Consider the following 24,659-nt stretch of genomic DNA (forward strand, 5'->3'; position numbering starts at 1 on the left):
TAAGCGTTTCTAAACTGCCTTAACTTTTGGCGGTGGCAATTAGTTATTGAGAAGCGGCGCACATGGGGCCCGGTGCACCTCAGGCCCCCATTAACGTGGTGAGAAACCCCTTTTCTTTTCTACATTTCAAGTTGTATCGTCTCTGGTTCAACTTCAAATAGACAAGGAAATGCCAGGTCCTTTGAAGGCGGTCCCAGTTCATCCCTAAGAGGATGGGTAGAGAGAAGTGGGCTCAATATATTCACTGGTCGAATTGTTTATGGAATGTTTCATATTAAGTTTGTATTAGGAGAGAGCCAGGAAGGTAGGACGGGGGGGCTAGAGGGACACCTGACACTTCCTTTGGACATGTTCCACATCAAAAAGATCGAGTGACGGACAGTAGTATTCCCAATAGCGGTATCTCCTAGGTCCCAAATAGAAATGAGAGATGTGTATTTGCTCTGGCAGTCATGTAACCAGGAAGCTCAAAAGGCAAAGCTAGGATTGGACATTCTGCTGTGAAATGGACATCATTTAGGGATCGCCAGAGGTCACAGCTGTGACCCCCTGGCTCCCCCTTACGACCACTGATACTGCTTTTGCGACCCCTGGCCTCAGAGGGGGCAACATCAGTGCCAGGAACACTGGGCCAGCTATGTTTTATTATTTATTATTAGTGTAATAAAAACAAGTGGAGTACAATTAGCTGGAATAGTCACTTCCCTGACAGCTGAAGTGAGTAAAATAATGCTTTTAAATGTATGTTGTGTGCGTGCTTGCGGGTGATGGTGAGTTTATGCGAGTGTGTGTGCAAGTGTGAAATGGCTGTGTATGTGTAAGCATATGTGTGTGAGTGAAATTGAAGGTCAAAGGCTGTGATGTCACTTCTGCGACCCCTGCCATTTTGGTGACTTGACGTTCATGTGCTGCGCCCCGGGGTGTGTGGACAAAGTTGTGCACAAAGCTGGCGTGACGGTGGTGCATCCGAGCTGTGGGTGTCTGTGGCCTGCTCCCCTACCTCTGATGTATGCGTGCGTCTACCTTTCACGCTAGGAGGTTGTTCCCACCTTGTAGAAGTGGATAATTTGAGGGCCTATGCAATTGGGAAGCTTTGTTGGAGCTGTTGTGCGACCGCTCTAATGCTGCGGCGTGCTTTGCAGTGGAACACTAGGGAGGTAGTGTTCCCCCCCAACTAGATGCAGTAGTGTACTATTGTGACTTTACTAGAGACAAGGTATTATTAAATTAACTCAACCACAGTAATGTCGCACCGAAGAGGGGTTAATATACCTGTTGAAAACACTTTACTGTACCAATGATATTGCATATTCCCAAAACTACGATCAGTTTACAAGCGCACTAGTTTAGTGCCCTTCCATTTCTGGTGATTTGTTGCAGTTTTAAGATTTTCTTAGATTCTTGTTTCTCAAATTGTTGTCCTTTCTGATATGTATGTTTCCCTCGCCTTTACTGCTTGATTTTACTCGCGCGAAAGTGTCACTCATAGTGGTTGAAATGTCACTCCTAATTACACTGAAATTATGAAAATGTCACTCATGGCAATCTGAAACCTTGGCAGCTATGTTTAGTAGTGATGCCTCAGTCGGTGAAACGCCTGCAGAGCTGGAGTGGTTTTAAGGCGATATCTGGTTACCTGCTCTTGAGGGTTTAGTGTGTTGACTGACCATCTGCCTATTGTCTTCTCAGAGCCCTTTCAGGATAAGTGAACGCCACTGAATTTTGGCATCTGGCTCTGTGCTTCTCCGTGTCTGATTGTTTTCTTGTGCTTCCATTTTTAGCTTCCTAAGAACCCCGTCTGCTGTAATTTGAAACATCGACGTAATTTGCATTCCTGAGTAGTAGCATCACTTCCATTTTCATACGCTGGCTAAGTGGTGTGTGCTCTGAGTATCCAACTTTTGTTCCCTCTGTTGCGATGCAGCCTAGGACACCGAGCTCCCGCCTCACTGTACCTTGGAAGAGGGATTGCTCTATCCAGTTTGTTGCTTATAAATCAAATTAAGCTCATTTTTTTTCTTAAGGCTGTTGAAAAGTCAGTTTTCTTTTAGCTCTGAGTAGTTGCAGCATCTCGAAATGCAAACAGGCTGGTTTGGCTGAAAATAAGGTACCATAAATATCAAAGGAGGGAGTGGAGAGGGAATGTGCCCGGACGGACACAGGGAGTGGATTCGATCTCCCCAAACTATAACTTATAAACAAGTAGAATCCACCCACACGCACGAAAAGGCAGTTGGAAGCTGTTTCTGGGGGCCCCCCCAGCAGGGCCCCATGGTTGTGAGGCCGCCAGATGGCGGCCTGGGGGCACCTTTGATGCCCCTCCATTGATCCCTCATCCAGTGGCAGGCACCTTGGGGTGCCAGCCACAGGGTGCAGGGATGAACTGCACCCCTGCTTTCTACAATGCAGGCATGCATTCCGCTCGGAATGCATGCTTGCATTGTAAAGTATACGAATGCGACCGAACCCTGTTCGGTCGCATCGTACTAGCAGGACTGTAACTGACAACAGCAGGTGGGTCGGTTACAGCTCCTGGCGGATGTCGGACGGACTCAGGTCCGTCCAACATCGGAATAGGCCCCTATGTGTAGTGTGAGGGGGGGGGGGTTGTTAAGTGAGTGGTAGGGTCAGGAGTGGATGGTGAGTGAGTGTTAAAAAATACCTAGCAAGTGAGTAGTAAAAGGAATTTTAATAAACCTCTGTGCCGGTATTGTTAAAAAGGTGAGCTGGAGGTTTGATGTATTTAACCCCTTCGCTGCGGCGGCAATTCCGCCGCAGCGCTAAGGGGGTGGGGCGGCCGCACGGCGCTCCGTCATGAGACGCGGTTGCGCTGTGCTTATGACGGAGCGGTTCCGTCACGGCCCCGCCCGCTCTTAAGAACGTTCAGCGCAGGTGCGGAATCGCTGCCGCGCAGGCGCTCCGAGCGGGCCGTGACGGAACCGCTCCGTCATCAGCACAGCACAGCGCGGCCGTGTCTGATGACGGAGCGATTCCATCACCAGCAGGGGAGGGGTTAATGTACAAAACCTCCTGCGTATGTCAACATGCTTCAAAGCGTGCTGCTTCTTGTTCAGAACGGGTTCACAGATCCCTACCCTACTCACGCGCGACAGTCTGATTCCGTCTAAACTTAAGGAAAAGTTATGTGTAGAATTAATGTATAAATGTTGCCAAATGTGCCTATTATGGTCAATTGAACTGGAACAAGGTAATAAATTAATGTCAATCTGAAAAAGAACACAGATGTACAAAAGGAACATTAGGCGAGTAGAATCACTCCAGATGTGAAGATCGTGACCTGTAAAATGAAATATACAGTGTCTATTCGTAACCCTGAGAATATCAGGGCTAGTGCAGTGTCCTGTAAAAAATGGGACAAATACTGGACATACACAACATATAACATGAAACACACACTCTATACAAGTCTATTCCAATTGGTTGCTGAGGTATTACCATAGGGTGGAAAAAGTGGTAATAAATAGGAGACAGATTGCATACTTGTTATCCAGAAGCCAATGGCGTCATGAGTCTTCAAAGCGGTGGGGGCCCCGTACTAATTGCACTCTGTAAGGAGAATGGTGGTAGATTTAGCGATGTGTGGGGCACTCACTTGGTTCGAGTAGTGGTGATCCTGCAGAAGCGGCTATGCCGTACTTGCATCTGTAGCGATAGATAGAGAATACAAATTCTCTAGATATCCTAGAGAATTCAATCCCCTGCTGCTCACATAAGGTCCTGTGTCCCTCTGGAATGGGTAAGAATGTTTATTGTGTGGTTTAGTTTTAAATAAGTGTGATCCCTTGGATAGAGGACGGATCACTTGCGAAGCGGGCACGCTTTTACCGCCACACAAAACCGGCCCTGGCTGATCGACTTGTAGGTCCTTCCCAAGCATTCATCCAAAATCTTCCTCCTTCTGGCCAACTACTCCTGGGATTTTGTTTTTCTTATAGAAAGATGGTTAAATGACTGCTTTAACCCCGACCTTGCCCTGGCTATTCCACCAGGCTACCGCATCTTAGTGGAAAACTGAGGCGGGAACAGGGTCGGGGCAGGGCAGCTATTCTCTTCAAGGATTCTTTTGAAGCATCTAAAACTCCACAAAGCCAATGTGGGAACACTGAGGGCTGTGTCTTCAGTTTTAAAATCTCTCCTTTCTTGGCCTGTTAACCCCTTCGATGCTCATGACGGAACGGTTCCGTCATGAGCGTCGGGTGAGCTGTGCTCATGACGGAACCGTTCCGTCATGAGCCGGTAGGCTCATTAGAACCTTCAGCACAGCGCAGGAATCTGCGCCGCGCTGAAGGTGTTAAGAGTATAGACCTCCTGACTGCCTCGGCAGCTGCTTTTCTGCCCTATTTGACACCACAGTACATTATTCACTCCATTAAGTCAATCTGATCAGGGGCCTTAGCCACCCAACTCCTTCAGACTGTGGCAGGTCTTAATCTAACCCAACATGTCCAGGCCCCTATCCATTGGGCGGCCCATATGCTTGACCTGATTTTCACTAATATCCCTAGCATGCAGGTCAAAGACACGGTGCAGCGGATCTGACCACTTTAGCATTCCATTCCCATTTCAGGGTCCCTCCTTACTAATTAGGAATATCACTACCCCAGAAATGAAAAGGAAGTGGCAGAGGAATTGTTGGCTCAGTCCCTCAGCTCTTCTCCTCCAAATCTGTAAGAAGGAGGACATTTTGCAGTTTAATAGCTGGATATCGAACTCATTAGACCACCTTGCTTCCTTGAAGTACGTGATGAAAAGATTGAGGCTTTCCGCAGCCCGGTTTTTCCAGTACTTCAGAAAAGAGGAAAATCAATGTAAAAAATTAGTACGCAACTGCAGGAAATCATATGATCTCAATGCGAAGTCTCTCCACAAAGCGGTACTTTGGAGCTTCTGCAAAAAAAAAACATGCACTGCCATGAACGAACATTTTGCACTTCAGATTAAGATGGCAGCAAATTCCTCCATGGAGTGGTTTAAAATGGTGAGCGCTTTTGTTTCCCCTCAAGGGACCCAGACTGCTGTTGTTGCCTCTGTTGAACTCTGAGAAAAGAGGTTGGTCTTCTTTGATGAGAAGATCCAAAAGTTATACTCCTCCTTCCTGGAGTCTCTGAGGGAGGTTTCAGTCACTAGCTCAACAGATACATGGAAGACTGAAACCCTCCCCAGGGCTTCCTCCTGTTGCAAACCATCCTTCAATGATTTCTGAGCAATTCTCCTTGAACGAGGTAATAAAATGTACGTCCAGCGCCCCGGATGGTGTTTGTCCTCCCCATATTGTCAGACTTATGGTGCAACATCCCAACACTCAATAACATTTGGAATGACTCACTAACTTCGGCAGTTTTCCCCTCATGTTGGAAACAGTCCTCTCTTCTGCTGCTCCTGCAACTATAGGCCATATCTCTCCTCCCATGACCAGCAATAATTTTGGAGAAATCTGTCAACCAACAACTGTCTACTTTTGTGGACGTCAATTCTATTCTCCATGAATGGCATTTAGGTTTCCGCGCAGGTTTTAGCATGGAGACGGCTCTTCTGGAGGGGACAGTTTGTAAGAGATAATTTAAACCAGAGCACACCAGTCATGGTGTTTGTTCTTGATTTGTCGGCAGCTTTCAACACTATCACACTGCATTCTGTTGAACATACTTAGCAATCTGGGTATTCAGGGCAATGCTCTTTTGTGGGTCAAATCCTTCCTGGAGGGCATATTCACCCACATTTTTCTTTACCTGAAACACTGGCATGTGGTGTGCCACAGGGCTCAGCCCTGAGCCCCCATTTGTTTAATCTTTACCCTTCCCCCTTGGCAGATCGCATCAAGTCCTGAGGTATTAAGGTAGTGTCATACGCCGATGAGACCCAGTTGCGCTTCTCCTTCCATGACAACACTGAGGCAGAATTTTACAACTTTAAAGAGTGTCTCAGAGGAGTCACTGCCTGGATGGAGGCAAATTGCCTAAAATTAAATTCCGATAAAAGTCTTGATGTTTAATCTGAGTGGTACCCCACAGCCAACCCTTTGGTGGCATGCTTAACTTAACGCTCCCCCTAAGCCAACGACTTCGGCAAGAAATCTTGGCATCATCTTTGATTCTTCGTTCTCCTTTGACCCTCAAATTAAACAAATCTCGCCGGTCTGTTTCATGAACCTGAAAATCTTAAAGTTCCTTCATCTTGTGTCCCTGAGGAGACGCGAAAAACAGTAGTCCATGCTATAGTCCCCTCTCGCCTGGACTACTCTAATAGCCTTTACCTTGTCTCCTGGTGTGTCTGATATGCAGACTCCAGTTACTCCAGAACACAGCGACGAGATTAATAAGGAGAGTCCCGCATCACCATCACATTTCTCCTCATCTGAGACCTCCGCTTGGTTCCCAGTTGAACAGTGCATCAAATTTAAAGCTTTGACCCTGGCCTTCAGAGCCTTCAACCTTGAGGCCCCACGCTACATGTCAAGCAGGCTGCAACAACACACCCAGAGAGGATACTCTGATCCAACAGCCGCTTCCTACGGATCCCTAAATTCTTGAAGTCCCGCCATAGAGGCAGGTCCTTTACTGTTCTCAGTGCTAAAATATGGAACATCCTCCCACCCAACCCGCGTCAGGTTGAGTATCCGACAACCTTAATAAAAACACAACTCAAAACCCGGTTATTTCGCAGTGTTCAGCTTCTTGCCTTCCACCCAACCCGCGTCGGGTTGAGTCTCCGACAACCTTCAAAAAACCACTCAAAACCCGGTTATTTGGCAGTGTTTCGCTTCTGTGTTAAGCCGGCTGGCCTGTAGTGTTGGCTTGAGCGCCAGGACGCGTCTGCTTGAAGCAGCTGCGCGTTTTATGAGGTGTTGTTTGATTTCATTCAGCTTTCTCTATAAAGTGTAATTAGATGTTTGCCGTCTATTTCGCTTTCCAAGTGATATAGCAAGTGGAAAAAAACAATGTCTTGATTTATGAGAATCATCTCTTCGCTGTTTTATTGTGACCGAGAGAAAAACGACATGACACCCAGTTGGGGAATGACTTGTATTTATACATACAGCCTCTACAGTGTAAGTTCTGTTGCGATCCCTGGAGTTTCAGGGCAAGAAGTTGAGGTGGGGGGTGTGAACGTTTGCTCATGAGGAAAATGTAAGCCGTTTTAAATGATACATTTTGCCTCCAACTAGCACAACATTTTGAATCTAAGTGCTGTGAATTAATGCTTGTACTGACGACACAAGCTAGAAACTCCAGCTGGTGTTAAAAAAGAATGTAATCTTGCAGTGGGGGAAAAATGGTCAGTGGCCCATCCAGCAGTCGACATGTGACTGACTCTGCCCAGCCCTAAAGGCAAGGGTCTGCTGTGAAGTTTTCCTCTAGATTACTTTAGGCTTTTTGTGTTGGAAAGTTGTCTAATGAATACCTTTCATTCTTCTTTCGAGCATGCAACTAGACCTTGAACATCCCAATATGAAAGTAATAAAACCAAGCAAAAAAAGTAGAAAAGGATTATTTTCACAAGGAATAACCGTTTTTAGCACAGTTTTAAAATGTGGCTTAATTAATAAACAATACACATGTTAATGCCCTTAAAATGGCAGCTACAGTTTACAAACAGTGCAAGACCGAGGGGAACATTTGGGACGATTTGAGAGAGGTGGGAACGAGATGTAAGAATGAACGAGGGAATAACGGATGTTTCCGAAGAGGATGTGACGGTGGGAGCAGATGTGAGTGGGACTTATAGACTATATGGGTCATTAACCATTGACGTCTCTGGCACTACTGAAATCTAAGGCTTGAGTTGTGAATTTAACTTTGTTCTTGAACTTTGCGGATTTATGACCAAGTGCTGGTTAGGGTTGACAATGGACAACCCTTGGCACCTAAGGCGATGTTGTCTCATACCATCTTTTAGAGAGCCCATAGCTGGTTAAGGACACGGATCACTAAGGCTGAGGCACAAGAAACCCGAAACATAACTAAAGATGGGCTGTTTCATAGTGTCATCCACCATTCGCAATAATCCATAGAAGGAAATCGCTACTGAAGTCTGCAATAACCTAATCGCAGAATTGTGACTTTCAGAAAGATCAGTTCCTGCAGTGAAGACCTAAGGCAGGAGCTGACAGGACTGCAGAGGAGAATAGACCTGTTATCAAACCATGCAGGAGACCTTTAGCTGAACCCCCCACCTCCCCCCGCCCACCCTCGAAGACCGTCTGAATCCAAAAGGGGCAATCTCAATCTATCTTGGTATATATGCCTTACTTCTCAAGCTTCTAAGGAGACACCCAGATCCCTCCCAGTTTCCAAATAGTTTGGTCACCTTGGCCACACGTGGGTGTCGAAAAAAGCAATTTATTATAGTAAATTCCATATGTTTCCTAGAATTTTACTATTGTTGGCTACATTCGCAAAAATGCAAGAAATCAGCCAGTTTTGATTTTCACATTCATAAATGGAGGAGGAGTAATGGAATAGGGCTTTGAAGGTGTTTACGTTACCTGGTGCTTGCAAAAAGCAATGGACCCCAACAAGACCTGCAGTGTAATGCCAGTCACACATATTTTGGCAAATTGAATTCCCAATGGAGAGACGCTAACAAAACTACTCTTTTAAAGGGAGGTGGCGCATACCTTTTTCCTATCTGGAAAGGGTAGGGAACATCCTGTATATCATTGTGGGGGTGGATTTATTTAATGGACAAACTATTTTCCTTCTTCATCCTATACCTGTGTGCAGTTCTCTGTATGAGAAGTCTTTACAACTGGATAACTGGAAATTAACAACTGTTGTGAATTTTCTTTTTGCTCTTCTCCTTACAGTTGGAAGTAACTCCAAACTTAGCAGCAATCTTACCGAAGTAGATATCCAACCATTACTTACTGCTGCGTGTAAATGTAGTTTTTTCAAGACATTTTCCCTTGCCCCATATATTTTATAAGGTACCTCGAATTAGCTTTTAATTTCAGGCTCTGATAAGCTATTTCTATTAACCAGTTGATTTCTGATCCTACTTAAAATCTTACACCTTTAAATATATTTATTTTTCAAATGTAACTTTTATTTTGCATATGGTCTGACTTTCTACAGTGTTCAAACTTTGAATCCAGTAGAGCTTACCACCATGTTGAAGCTGGTGTTCCTCAAGGAGACTACGTTTATCTGTATGGATAATCTGAAAGAGACACGTTCGTGATAGATTCCTTACCTTAGAATATCCCCAGGCGTCAGACTGGATCCGGAAATTTTCGCGTAGCAGTACCCTTGCGCGTCGGTAGGCGTCCAGGGCGCTGTGATGACGTCGTCGGAGTACTTAGACGCCGCCTCCGCGTGCTGACGTCAGTTCTTCTTTTTTCCGCGCCAGCAGAGCAGATCCGGAAAAAGTGGTACCTTAGTCTACACCATGGACATTATGTTCTATGTCAATCTTTCATGGAACAATATTCGGCGGTACTATTTCTTTCAAATTGTTTATTTATTTTTTTTGCCTCCCACTGGATTCAAAATGGGCTGCAACAAGGTGGCCACCCTGCTAAACCTTTTGCGTGAGTTGCGACTATCCTCATGAAGAAGAGGGCATTTTGAACTTTAGCTAAAGATCTATTAAAGATACCTTTAATGATGTCTTACCTTATGTCCTGATCAGTGCTAATCTGTAACTATGGTTGAGTTATCTTACCTGTTGACTTTCAAAGGTCATATATTGTGGACTTTCTCACTTCAACAAACGCTTTGTCCATACATTGTTTTTCTTTCTTCCTCTAATGTATTCACATATTAACAGTTGAGCAAATGTAAATGGTTACAATATTACACGTACATAGTATATACATTGTGAATAGAGACACTACAGTGAAAATACATTTGAAAAAGGCGTTGTAATAATTATGTGGTAGTCCTTTTATTAGGTGGGACATTTTTATTTTTACTTCACTTTTTTCCGTAATCCTCATGAGTTATGTAATAATAAACCTTGACCAGTATTGTTTACATTTCTTGGGTAAAGAGTCTAATTCTCAGTCTTTGTCTTAAGGCCATATTCAGAGCATGTTTGGGATGCACATGGTACTTGCCTGGTGCCTGTGCTTGGTGATTTCTAAATATAAGTACGCCTTAGTGTTGCACTTTGTGCTGTGTACTGAATTCAGTGCATTTTGGTTTTTCTTACACTACATAACTTACCCATTAATTTTCATGCCAGTTTTTAATATCTTACGGTTCCCACTTACCAGGCCACGTAATGACCCAATATTCCAATATACACTGGCTACAAGTGTCCATCATGTCTAGAGTGAGCGTATGGTGCCATTTGGTATAAAGTTGCAAAATGCTCTCATTACTATCTTCAGTAATATCCAGTAAGCATTTTTATCAGTTTGTGTAATGTCCCAAGTATGTCCCCATCACTGGTTTCCATAGTGCCACAGTAGGCACAGGTTGCCGGTTTCATAATGTCCGTCATTGGTTTCCATAATGCACCACTATCCCCATGTTGGAAATGTATATAACACCCACATTACTATAAACATACATTTAAACTCTATTGAATATTCCATTATCCAGCCCATCGTACATTAACAGATGAGCTAATGTGGCTACATTACTAGTGGTCTTCATTCCCTAGTATACACATTTGCCCGTTTTTGCAATACCTCAGTGTGCTTATTTTGTGATGTTCCTAGTCCCCCACTTTGCATACTTTAGCAATTTTTCATTATGCCAGTTTACCAATTTGTTTATAGGGATGCACATTGGAAACTGAAAAGTGAGACCTTGGGTGGTAGTAATGGGAAATTATGCTCTTCCATTGATTTGTAAATACTTCATATTGCTTACAGTGCTATTTTCCGGTTCGCCTTTATTACATGTTCCATTCTGTTCTAGCATGCACGTTAACCCTGTGCACAGTATGTCCGAGCACGCGCTCAGTTTAGTATCTTTAATTCTCCAAGATGATGCCATTGAGTTTAATATTGGTTTCCTAAGCACACATTCCCTTTCCATCTGTAATCTAGTAAGCACACTTCCATTTTCTATTTTGCACAGATATTTCCACTCTATTGGTTTCCATTTTTACCAACTATTCTCTCAACACCCGTTGCAGTATGCACATTTTCCTCTTTCCAATTGTATTCCAGTGTGGCCTTATCAACGTTGAATGCCCCATTACTGTGATTGATCTAGTTTCAGTAGTGCATCAGTTGCCAAACTGACTGGCAAGAGTTCACAAGAGTGTTATGAAGTACTCCAGGCTTGCACCAGAGCTGGGCAGCTGTTGAAACTACAGGGTCATTAAAGACGAGAGACCACCCTGTAGGCTGAATTCATGCACCAACCTGGGAAGAACTGACTGCATGAGCCTTTGTCCCACCATCTTCAGTCTTACTCCCACCTCCATCCTGTGAAAGTTACATCAACCAAAGCTCCGGGTAAACATTTTACCGCCTTTCTGTAAAGCTTCTCAGTGATCTGGTCCGGGCACCTTGAAGAATTGACGAGAAAATGGAGGGACACCTGGTGTCATGAACCGCCATTGATTGGCACTTGGACAAATCCAGTTCACGACTTTGCAGTGTGGGCAACAAAGTCTTTCCCCCCACAGCCATGCAATCTTCCAGTCCTGCTCCAGAATTGCACAGCTTGAGGCGAGCTGGATCTATGATCTTGTCCAGATTTGAAACTGAAAGTTTTAATAAGACTGCTTAATGCAAATGGTTTACCAAAGCAATCCTACAAAAATATTCCCAAACGGATAGGAGCCAAATTAAGTCCTTGCAAGGACATAAGCCCCAAGGGGAGTCACGCTGGAGATGCCTCTTCGATGGACATCCCATGTTTTATCCTAGTCTGATTCCTGCTATGGGCGAATATATTATCCTCACACCCGTGCATCGAGAATATCTTCCGAAGGATTTGAGACATCAGTGGATCTCTAGCTGGGACCGTCTTCCGAGAACACTGCAGGGTGAATGTTGCCTTTATCCAGTGTCTCCTACCATTTATGCAAGCTGCCTCTGCTCCCCTCGAGCCCAGCTCATTCCCCAACCTTCTCCTGCTAATGATGTAGTTCATGCATCACCATTTTCTATCATTTACTACAGCCAGAGTTTAATTGCTGTCTGAAATTGCTTTATTCTATGACATTAACCCCGATTTTAGATGGTTACCCCTACTTTATCCCAGCTCCAGCTGCAAGCTTATTTTAGTCCTTAAGTAAACTGACGTTTGAATGTTCTATGTCTGGCCACTGTTCTCCATCTCTGGAGCTGGTTTGAAGTGTAGTTTGTCTTACATCCGCGTCACGTCCTGCAGATGTTTGGCCTCAAGCTCTGCCAACCAATCAAGTGGTGAGGCGGGGTCTCCGATGAGGACCGTATTCAGCTCTCAGTAGTTTCTGTGTGAGTTGGCTCAGACTCTGAGACCACAGGGTCTTTGAACTCTGTGTCTGCCTAGTCATGGTGACCTCATGTTAAACACTGCTTAAAGTTTAATCATGTTCAAATAAGCAGAGGTTCAGTGTAAAGCTACAGCAGCTTTCTGAGACCAAAATTAAACTAGTCTAGCTGGAATAAAAGTCTGTTTTCTGTATACTCCTCTACATGTCATCCTGAGAAATGTGAATCCAGTTTCGCTACGCATTCTGGATATAATTATTTTTCCGTTCACTTTCTTTGGAAGGCAGTTTTGAATTTTGCTTCAGTGCTATGCTCCATCTCATTGACATTAACAGAGGTCTGGAGGTAAGAGCTACCTTCAGTGTTGAATTGTGAGCACCAAGCCCCTGTTTTGCAAAGTATTCTTATACTATCTACCAGGTCCACTGCACAAAAGTCTTGGGCTAGAGCTCTAAATGTCCATAAGGGCACTTACCTGAGTAATTACAAATAAATACACACCAGTCTCATGCACTGCTCACATCCTCCAGACCCTCACAAGCTGCCATCTGGCAGGCATCTGCAGTCATGCAGAATTGCGGCTGAAGGATCAGGCGCTCACTCTTTCGGAAGGAAGCCGCCAACGAAGTCAAACTTTCCCTCACTCCAACCCTTCCATCCAGCGGACATCCAAACAAACCTGTCCAGGCTCTGATACTCACCAGGCAGAATCAGAGACCTCATCCTTCCTTTCTGACACGCAGGATACATTGTACCTCCCAGCTTCTTTGGTGCACATGCTGTGGCAGCCCTGGAAAGGGCCCACAGGGACACTCTAATCCCTTGGAAACACGCTGTCCCTCAAGCCCAGCCCCTTTGCACTCACCTTTTTCTCTGATAAGTGGGGAAGAGATCCCTACAGACCCCATATTTGGTAAACTTTTATTCAAGGAGTGGATGAGAAATGCTTCCCTAGAATTTTTGTCATTTTCTTGTGCTTGTGGTACACACATGAGGAGTGCTTTTATGAGATGCGGTGTGACCGGATGCCGAAGCTGACCCTCCATTTCTAGGTGCCCCATGCGCTCGAGCCGCTTAAGGCCTGAGCCAGAGGCCTCACGCGGGCTCAGCTCGAGGTCCTCTTGGACACTTGAGCCCAGAACAAGCCGAGCTTTCATTTGCCTTCTGCCTGCCACCCATGCGCCAAGAATTCAAAACAAAGCCTGAGCCTTTGGTGGTAAAAAGGAATGAAAGAGGTAGTCTTCTAGTGGGCAGTGCTGGAAAGTAGGGGGGAATCTCACTGGAATTCCGCTCCGGCAGCTATTTCTGGACCGCGTCTGGCCAGCCCAGGGAAATATGCTAAAAATTGTCCTTGTTTCATTTTCCACCCTTGGCTCACAGTTCAGCAGTGCCCACACGTTGCCTGTATTCCATGTGGTGCAGCCACCTGCAGGTGGTGCGGGGGTTTACTTATTTCCACTTCACCCTTGGCACAAATGCCTGACTTGGTGGGCCAACAGCCTTTTTTTTGTTCAAGTTTCATCCTGGCTGAGAGCCATCTGGAGCCGAACACCTAGGTGCCAATCCAACGGAAGGGCACAAAGGCATATTGCTTATTGTTTCACAAGTACTTTAGAGAAAGTTCAACTTGAAAGCAGGTTTTTGACTTAGTTCAACCCACCTGTGTTATTGATTTGCATACACTGTAAGAATGCAAGATTCATCTGTTTGAGTAATTGCACTACAAGCTTAGTCTGTACCACGTCTTGTCTGTATGTCCTGCCTATGTCCAGCCCCGTTCAGCATAGCTACCACCCATCTGTAGACAACTGGGCACCTCTAGTCACCTTGAAGCCATGAGGATCCTGGAAGCAGATACTTGTCCTTTGTTGGTCTACAGGGTAGCAAGTTCCTGGGAACTATGCGGCCGATAAGCTGTCATAGGGCTAATTTGACCTAGATGTGGTGGTATCTGAGGACTTTTATTAGCACACCATGGTTATGTACCTATGGATGTTTATAATTTTTATTAACCAGGCAGTACTATTTTTTGCATTGTCCTTTTATGTTCTTAATGCAAAAATGTAAATGTATCTAGTAGTTTTAATGTTATTAATTGTATTGTCAGACTTTATTGGATCTTTTATGGCTTCGGTCGAAACACCATATTTTATGATGATGTAATTGGATGGACTAATGATGATTGAACTGACTGATGTCTAATAATGTCTTTCTCACTTAGTTTTTATAGCACTATTCATCCCAGTGCGGGATGTCGGTGCTTTACATCACAGACAATAAATCCTACAAGTGTGTAAATCTATGAACAGGAATGCCACTTGAGACAATTGGGATTATAAAGTGTAGGAATCACATCGTCCCTACTTGTACACGTATGCGAAGAGTGAACAGTCAGGAGAAACATTCGGGATCTAAAATATAACTCAGTGAGTGTAAATGTTTGTACTTATAAGACTTTAATTCCCAAAGGAGTCCTCCTTTACAATCTTAGAATAACAGATTGTGGAAAAAACATAAGGTTCTAAACCCATGACTTAGAGTTTGTATGCAGCTCAATGATGCCATTAAATAGAAAATTGTTATATTAGGATATGAACTGGAAGTAACAAATTGATCTCGGTGTCCAAAGTAGTAGCCCACTTGCCTATCTATATAAAATACAAACCTGCGATCTGCATGTTGCGCAGTGTGCTTTGCAGCAAGCACATTAGTCCTGTACGCTACCTTAGGGGTCAAAGTTATAATTGGCAAAACATAGTACTCTACTAGAACTGCGTTAACCACCAAAGTTATCTAACTACTATTCTAACCTCCTCAAAACTGCTGGGCAAACAAAGATCTATACATCAGGTGTCTTAATCATGTTTGATATTTTAAAATGTTTCATCTTTATGACCAATTAAGTAAGCTAGAAAATATTTGCTCTCACATTTGTCCTCGTTACCATTTTCTCTGCTGCAGTTTAAAAAGAAATGTGTAGGGTTACTGTCTGGCTCTGCTTCTCAAACTCTGCCCCACGTGACTACCACCCTTTCCTCTGCCACATTTTGATCCCCAATTTATGGGTGCCCAGAGTAATTTTTTCCAGATCCAGCACGGCTAGTGGGTGAATTGCATAATTGTATTGTATTGTAATTGCATTTATATAGCGCTTACTACCCCTGATAAGGCGTTGAAGCGTTTTTTAAGCGAGTAGCACGCTACTCCGGGACCCATAGAGGATTAGTGTTGAATTAGTATAGTGAAACATGCAAGTACATTTTAAGTGGTGGATAGGTTCTTAAGTTATTTGGATTTGGAATGATAGCAGAAGAATAGAGGAGAAAAAAAGGTTTATATTTATATAGCCCTTTTTTTCCCCCTGATGGGGTGTTGAAGCACGCTACTCCAGAAGCCATAAAGGATTAGTGGTGAATTAATATGGTGAAATATGAAATTAATTTCAGTGGTGGATATTAGTCAGTTATTTGGAGTGAGAAAGATAGCGGAGGGATAAAAGGGGAAGAAAGGTTTGCATTCATATAGCACTTGTTACCCCTGATGGGTGTTGAAGCGCTTTTCTGGTGAGTAGCACGCCACTCCGGAACCCATAAAGGATTAGTGTTGAAAATTAGTGTAGTAAAATTTGAAGTAATTTGAGTTGTGGATATGTTATTCAGTTATTTGGGTAGAGAAGGGTAGGTGGCGGGATAGAAGAGGGAAAGAGGTTTGTATTTATATAGCGCTTACTACCCCTGATGGGGATTTGAAGCTCAAGTAGCACCCTACTCTGGAACCCATAAATATTAATGTTGAATTAGTATGGTGAAACATGAAAGTAATATTAGTGGTGGATATGTTAGTCAGTTATTTGGATTGAGGAGGGTTGAGGAGGGGTAGAAAAGGGCAAAGGTTTACATTTATATAGCGCTTGTAACCCTTGTAACCCTGATGGGGTGTTGAGACGCTTTATTGGCGAGTAGCACCTACTCTGGAACCCATAAAGGATTAGTGGTGAATTGGTATAGTTGAATATGGAATTTGAGAAGTGAACATGTTAGTCTGTTAATTTTGATTGAAAAGGATAGTGGAGGGATAAGAGTGAAGGTTTTTTTTTTGTTTGGTCTTAGCAGTAGGAGGAACCTTTTGGATGAGTAAAGAGGGGTTTTTGAGGGGAGGAGTCAGAGGGAAGAGTTTAGAAAGTTTTGTTTTAGGGGATCGGTATAGTAAAAGAGGTGTCAGATGATGCAAGGAGGGGTAGAGTAGGAGAGAGTCTAGAAAGGGTTATTTTGGGGGTCATAGTAGTGGTGTGGGGTTTGGGATAAATGAGAAAGTGGATGCAGAGGATATATTGATAAATGTATAGGATATGAGAGAGGGTAGTGCATTGGACAGAGTAGTAGAAAGAAGTTTGAGAAGAGTCAGAAGGGTGGGCTAGAAGATATATTGAGAGAAGTATAGGCTGAGAAATAGGGTAGTGCATTGGAAATGCTAAATTAGAAGAAAGTGATAAATATATAGATCCATAAGTACATTGAAAGTATATAGATACACAAAGGAGGTAAGTATATGTAGATTAAAGATATTGATAGAGGCACAGGATGAGAAATAGGGGGGTGCATTGGATCCAGGTACATGGAAGGTACATAGATGCACAATGGAAGTAAGTACATGTAGACGAAAGATGATTTATTTATTTTTCTGTCAACAACATAATTATTCTACATGTTTATACAAAGCAATACACAAAGATAGGTACATATGTATGGTGAAATCAAATGCTTATATACAGAGGGATATGCTGTAAATTTCTGTTTGCGTATGATGCTTATGTGGAGAAGAGCCAATTCTTGAGTAGTTTTCTGAAGTTAAGGTGGTTGTTGGTGGATCTTATGTTGGGGGGTAAAGAGTTCCATAGTTTGGCTGCTTGAACAGAGAAGGATGTACCACCCATGGTATTTTCTTGTATCTTGGGATTTTGAGGCGAGATTCTCCTTTAGAGCGGAGGTTCCTTTGTTGAATGTGTTTGGTGATTTTATTCCTGATGAAGAGCGGTCCCATTTCATGTATTGCTTTGTGGGTGATACAAAGCAGCTTGAACGTGGTTCTTCTGGCAACCGATAACCAATGCAGGGCTTTCAACGCAGGGGAGATGTGGTCTTGCGGTTTGATATGCAAGAGGAGTCTGGCAGCTGAGTTCTGAATCCGTTTTCATGGTTGTTAAAGGTGATCCGTGGTAGAGGCTATTGCCGTAATCAAGTTTGGACAGAACAAGGGAGATTGTAGCTTGGACCTTGTGCGATATCCCAAATGAGGGAAAATTAGTCGCAGTGTTTTTATAGTGACCAAGCTTGATCTTGTTAGTTTGTCCACTTGGGCATTCATTGACAGCTTGGAGTCCATGGTCATTCCGAGGTTTTCTTACTTCCTTCGATACTTTAGGCGGTGATCCCAGTTCATTAGGCCATGCAGCAAGCGGGTTGTAATGTTTCCAATCGCCACACGTGAGTATTTCCATTTTTGAAGCATTCAATTTGAGATGGCTCCAAGTCATCCACTGATCCACGGCTCTGAGATAGCTGAAAATTGGTGATTTTCCAATGTCTTTGGGACATTCCAGTTGAAGGAGTATTTGCGTGTCATCTGCATAGTTACTTTATGGAGATGTTGAAAAGCATGGGCGAGATGATACACCTTGAGGGACCCCTGCTTTTGTGGAGTACGGTTTGGACGAGAAAGGTGGGGTATGGATGACATTCGTTCTGTTTCGAAGGTAGGACGCGATCCAGTCTAGAGCATAATGTGAAACCAGAAAACCAGAGACCAGTCTTAGTTTCCACACTTGACCAAATTGTGTGGCCATAGGCAGATATTTTATTTTACAAAGCCTTTTTTTCTTCGTTCTCTCACGAGTGCTTTCCAATACATGAACTTAAGGTCTGCATTGTACGAAAATAATCTGATGTATTAAGGTGAAACACTTCTGCAAGTTCGAAAAATACTTTTTTTTAAGTAAACTGTCCTATTTTCACATGATGCTTGTTGCGTCATTAAGATGCCAACTCTTGTCAGGGCTCAGCTCATGCCGGGCTCTAAGAGCCCAGCCAGACAGTTGGCTGTGGTTCGGCTCAACCTGTTAATGTGTTTACTCGCCCACCTCTAGTTTATTGTATTGTAATTGCATTTATATAGCGCTTACTACCCCTGACTGGGCGTCAAAGCGCTTTTTCAGTAAGTAGCACACTATCATGAGTTGTAAAGCTAACTGTGGTTTTCCTTTCCTTTTAGGTAATCGGGAGCTCCCTTCTGTTCGTCCACGACAGGAACGAGAAGGCTAAAGTCTGGATGATCGACTTCGGGAAGACCACCGCGCTCCCAGGTGGCCAGGTCCTGAACCACAGGGTCCCTTGGGAGGAGGGAAACCGCGAGGATGGATACCTGATAGGCCTGGACAATCTGATCGATATTCTGACTGAGATGTCTCTCCGAGAAGACATTTTATAGCTCCTTCCCTTCATTCCGTTGTTCTCCAGACCTGCCGGAACTGACACTCTTTAGAGCTGCACTACAAGACACTTTTAGCAATTTTAATAGGAAACGTTTCTCCCAAAAAGGAGCTTTTATGTTTTTTACAGTTCACGTTCTAGAACAAAGTTTCTTTAACTTTGAGCTATGCAGATGACTTTTTTTAAAACCACGGGATGAAAGTGAGGTTTGTGCAGTACTTTTTATGGGGTGCTTTTTTTTTTATGCAGGGCCAGCTGTTTGTATTTGTTTTTGCCCCGGCCTTGGAGTTCTTGTGCCGTTTGGGAACCTCTTCCTTTTCTTCTGGAAGAAGAATGTGAACCGAAGTTGGTCTAAAAGGAGATTTTTTTTTAAAAATCTACTTTGCGAACAGTCCATCTGAGTGAGTCCTGACCACTTCTTTATGGCAAAAACCTGATCAGTACCGTTTGCACAAAATAAGTGTCGCCTCATAGAAGAGCGCAACTCGTTGCCATCCGTTGTAACCTCTTCTAAGATGGCGGAAACACACTGTCCAATCAGGGTTGTCATTTTGAGGCAAACAACGCCTGTATTGGCTAGGAACATCGTACTTCCGTTTCCCCCTACGGATCCTTCGCAGGACCTTTCGGCAGAGCACTCCATCTTTGACCGCCCGGGCTAGGAGTGCTCTTGACACACATGCAGCTGTACATCTTAAGTCCTTCATATATATGTGTGTTTTTAAAGTTGTTAGTGTATTTGATTAGGGTTTGCGGTGGAGTTTGAATGTAGCAATACCAAAAAGGACAATCGTCCAAGGGAAATTTTCGTTACAGATTCTTCTTTATTTGGAAAGCAGACTCACCAGTGCAGCGTTCAACTGCCCCCTGGTGGCTGATGTTGGCAAGACGACTGCTGCTGAGGCTGGTCTTTTTAGCTAAAAGCATCCTGTGTTTACAAGGTGAGAATGAATGTTGGGGGATGTCTTGAGCCTTTGAGCAGAGCCTCAGAAGTAAATCGCCAGGAATAATCCATAATCAAGTCTTGCTAAAAAAAATTAGCAGTCCTGCTACGCACATTCATAACTCTTGTTGTCTTTTTTAACAATAAGTAGTTTATAAGCCAAGTTTTACTTTTAATCTTTTGTCAGGTGTTTTTTGTGTGTGGCGGAGTGGATTTAAAATGTGTGTATGTGTAGATGTGTATATATATTATAACCTCCCAACACTGCTGGTGACATCCACCGGGGCGGGGCCGGTGTGAGACACGGGTGCTGGGACCAGTTTGCAATATGAAAGGAAACCTTTGATTCTTTGTAGAAATACAAACGTCTCTCACGCCAGGATCGCATTCTTCAGTTCAGATGTTCTAAATCAAATGGCAACACGTTTCAACCTTGGCGGTCTTTTTCAAAAGCCAATTTGCCTGTGAACACAATCACCATTTAAAGTGTGAAAACAAAAGACAGACAATCCGTTTTGCCTGGTTAATAACCATGTAGACAAGTTGGATGGATTGTAAGGAATCTACAGAAGTAATGTGGTCTGTCCTCGATATCCATGCCTGTGGATTGTCTGTCTTTTATGTTTTCGCACTTTATATGATGATTGTGTTCACATGCAAATTGGCTTTTAAAAAAGACCGCCAAGGTCGAAACGCGTTGCTGTTTGAATTAAAACATCTGAAATGAAGAACGCAATCCTGGAGGGCAAGTCTTTTGTATTTTTATAAAGAATACAAGGTTTCTTTGTATATCTATATCGCCATTGTATATACCCATTTTTAGGAAAACATGTCTCAAAATGTTCCAGGGTCCTGCCTGCACTTATTCCACACGTTTTAATTGTTAATAAGCAGTAATTAGAAATATTTGTATATTTTCCTTACCTGGGGTCTGAAAGTTGCCCAGATGTAGACAGTTGCTTTATGTGCTGCTGTTCTTGAACAGACATTTGCCAGTCAGCCGACGCCGCAATCCATGGACAAGAACTTTTCATTAAATCAAAAAGCGCTAGTGCTCTTGAGCAGGAAGCTTGAGATTTCCTGAGAAAGAATGACCACGGTTTCAAAAACATAAATAAACTTCTATAAAGTAAAAAATGCTAGAGACAACATTCATCGTATAACGTACATTAGGACAGATTATTGTATATTGTGTCTCATACACTTGAAATTTACAAAAAAAATCACAAAGTGAAAAACTACTCTTTCCTACAGTAATTTGAATTTTAAAATATTTTTGGGTTTAATTTATTATTGGAGTTAGAAACCTGATCTAATATGAGCGTTGTTGCGTATTGTCCACCGTTCCATTAATTCAGACGACAGACACTTGAGAATGTGCAGAAGCGCCCCAGCAACAGACTGATAGATGTTGATCCACTGACCCATCCTAACTGGTTTACCGAGGCTGTTGAAAATGTCCACTAAGACTGTAGCAAATGTCTTTGGGCAACTGTTCTTCAGGCCCTTTTTGTGCCTAAAATAGCTACTCAGATGAACACAATTCCTTAGAGTTCCTGACAAAATGGTTGGTCTTGATCCATGTGAACATTCCCTTAATCTGGGGTCTCCGATACTTTGTTTCTACATCTAGAGTAGATTGAGTTAATTTATTTCGGCTTGCAAAGCCTGTACCAACAAAGAGGCAATTTGGAAACTTGTAAAATGTATGGCTACTCAGGCGCCCAGACTAAGACTTCTCAAACAACCGAAAGGAGCTTGGGAGCACGTCCCAAATGTACACGTAATGGTCCTTGTACACCATTTTGCTATGGTACAATGAAAAGGGGCCGAATTGGGAATAAACATAAGTGTGTGGAGTTCTGGTGGAAGCAGACATACAATTTCAGGGAATGCAGATCCTCTGCAGAAGTCTCCATCTGAAAATGTTGCGTGCAGTTTACGTAAGACTGTTGAATCTACAATTCAATCATCCAGCTTTGTATATTTTTTTAAGAGACCTTCACCTCTAAATGTAGTTGGGTGGGGTTTCTCAGAAGCCAAATAAGTTCCAGTTTAACTTTCCATTGTGTTCATAGCCTGCCGCTACACCCATGTTTGTAATGATGTACACGCTGAGGATCACAGCTCAGTGCTTCTCATTCCAGATCTGAAAACATTCCCTGCTAGTCGTGTGTAAGGATTCTTTTATATGTAAGCTCCAGAAGGTCGAGCGCTGCAGAAGTTCAATACCTGCAAATGGTTGAGCACTTAAAATGTTAAATGGTATTTAGCACGTGAAAGAAGAATTTGATTCATTTTACTTTCTGCCACATAAAATATCCTAGGCTTGAGCCGTCATGTGATACTTTTTCATTGCAAAACTCACAAAGCATTCCTTCCCTGGGAAACTTTGGCTGATTCCGATGTAAAATACTTGTTTGAGCCCTGTGATCTGTCTCAAATTCATTAAAGGATGTCTTGGTACTGCTGATGGTTTCACCCAAAAGGCGTGGTCTGGACAGGAGACGTTGATGCTTGCAGGCTTTGGAGTATTCACCTTTTATCCAGACTTTATGTACTGCAGAGTTGTATAGACATAAGTTTGTATGAAAACCAATGTTTTAAGTCTGATCTCTATACCAGCACAGTTTGTTCTTTCAGCTTTGTCCATGTCGTAGAGCCGCAAACATTCGGTTTGCAGAAGTGCCTTACAGAGTTGCCTCCACATTCCTTAGGAGGAGTTTAAAGTTTTTTATTTATATTTATTTAGTGGTTTCATTTGCACAAAACACTAAACCCAATTGCATGTTCCGTTTTTTAATGGATTTAACTATTTCATTTAAATATTCATATATAAGGCAGCTCTTGACTCTGAACCATAAATCACGTGGATAGATATGCTTTTCCTTTTAAGTTAGTGTTAGGTTTGCCGGTTGTCTTTTAGCATGTACATAATCTTGTTCATTCGCTTTTGTTTCGGTTGGGGGATGGGAGGCAGATTAACTGCCCTATAAAGTTGTTTGAACTTTTCGTGAACTGTTGCTGTGAATGTTCTGCAGGTTATTTAGTAACATAGTAAAAATACAGCGGTTTCTTAACAACACCAACGTAGTGCCTCAGTTCTGTTTTTTAATAAAGTCATCTTAAAAGGAATATTAGTGTTTGTGTTTTTTGGAAAAGAAATTTAGGAAAAGTGTGCGCTGTTGTGATTGACCTTCCGGAAATTCATATTTGGAGCAGGAGTAGAAGGACTGATCCACTGACGTAAAGGTGTGGAAGTCTATATAGGGCACTGGTTTCATTTATCCATATGGGCAGAATTTGCCAGGGAAGAAACTTAATAATCAGAGGGTATTGAGGGGAGAGGGTTGGAGCGAAAGCAATATTAACAATATTGCAGTGTCCCCAACTAAAGATGATGCGATGGGCTACTGGGAGGGCATTGAAATGATGGATAATTCAGAAAACAAAGACCTTTCTTATTGCCATTGGTTTATAGCACCATATGCCACACCTTGAGTAAATACATGAGTTGGATCACTCATAGAGAGGGTGAGAAGAAGTGTTATTATCCAGTTTAAAGCATCTTTTTTAGGTCGAGCCAGACAGTGCAAGCTGTCTGGCTGTGAAAAACACTGTGGGCTTACCAAGAACTTGGAGGAGCTTGCACTCCCCCCATTGCTTACCCATTGGTTGACTTTTCTGTTATTCTCTTTTACCTGCTTCTTATTTGATGGTGAACAAATACTGGCAGCCAGGGAACCCAATGCCGCACCACCTGAAGTAATCACTACAACCACATTGCCCCCTCTAATGGCCAGCTGCTCATTGACCACACATTAAAGATTTTTTACACTAAAAAGAAAGACCATGAACAAACATGTGCATTGACAATTAAGTTAAGACGCAACTCGTAGGTTCTTGTCATATGTGCAGCTTTTTCTTTATTCAGGGGTTCGAGGCGGCAGACCTGGAGCTTGAGTTCGGCCCTGGACCAGGGTTCAATTTCCCGCCTCGGCGGGTCTTGGGCTCAATAATTCCACGGACTCGTTAATTCTCGCTCCGGTGCCTTCTCGACTCTCGGGTTCACACTCTGCGACTCTGGGCAATAGCTTGCTTAATCTCCACATCGGCCCCTCGCGGTGGGATGCCTGGCTTTCACCTTGTGGATACCCTTCCAGGGTTACCTCACAGGGGAATACCAGGACGGGTTCCCTAAGCAAGCGCGGAGATGCCCCAGGGGAAGTCCTGCGCTATATAAGTTTCATACATTTACACATTTACATTTACAGGTTCTTCATCCAAAAAACAAAAGCGCAGTCAACGCGTTTCACCTTACAAATGTTTCCTCAGGGCTGCAACCATATACAAGACATATAACGGATCACAAAAATGAAAAACAAGACTTAACAAAATCACGTCACTGAACTCTATCTGAAAATCAATCCTTTTGGCACATTGCAAACATATCAGAACCATGGCCATTTGTTTTCGAAAAACTCAGTTAGCACAACATCAACACATACGATCTAGTTAAAAAAAACATTTAAAATTACAGTAGCAACTTAACGACAAAACATATATGAAACAGATCTTTACACACATTAACACAAAATAAAACAATTGGTAAACTACATCAAAAAATATTTAAGAAAAGTACAGTGTTACATCTTGTTTTGTTGTTGTGATCGGTTATGTTTGTCTTTTATATGGTTGCAGCCCTGAAGAAGCCTTTGTAAGGTGAACCGTGTTGTCTGCGCTTTTGTTTTTTGGGATGAAGAACCTGAATACAGAATACTCTGTACATATGACAAGGAGTTAAACCGATCGTCAATGTGCTCATATTTGT

General features: G+C 43.1%; 1 protein-coding gene across 3 annotated transcripts in view; it reads left to right on the top strand.

The window, feature by feature from the left end:
• Positions 1-22,963, top strand: part of LOC144763879 (inositol-trisphosphate 3-kinase B-like) — a 292,849-nt gene extending 269,886 nt beyond the window's left edge. For all 3 annotated transcript variants that reach the window (XM_078649872.1, XM_078649875.1, XM_078649873.1), the window contains exon 8: positions 18,668-22,963. In XM_078649872.1, the coding sequence (XP_078505998.1) occupies positions 18,668-18,883 (216 nt within the window). In that variant the 3' untranslated portion in view covers positions 18,884-22,963. The remainder of the gene's footprint in view (positions 1-18,667) is intronic.
• Positions 22,964-24,659: the final 1,696 nt, after the last annotated feature.

This window comes from Lissotriton helveticus, chromosome 6 (genome assembly GCF_964261635.1).
Source record: "Lissotriton helveticus chromosome 6, aLisHel1.1, whole genome shotgun sequence".
NCBI classification, from domain to species: Eukaryota; Metazoa; Chordata; class Amphibia; order Caudata; family Salamandridae; genus Lissotriton; species Lissotriton helveticus.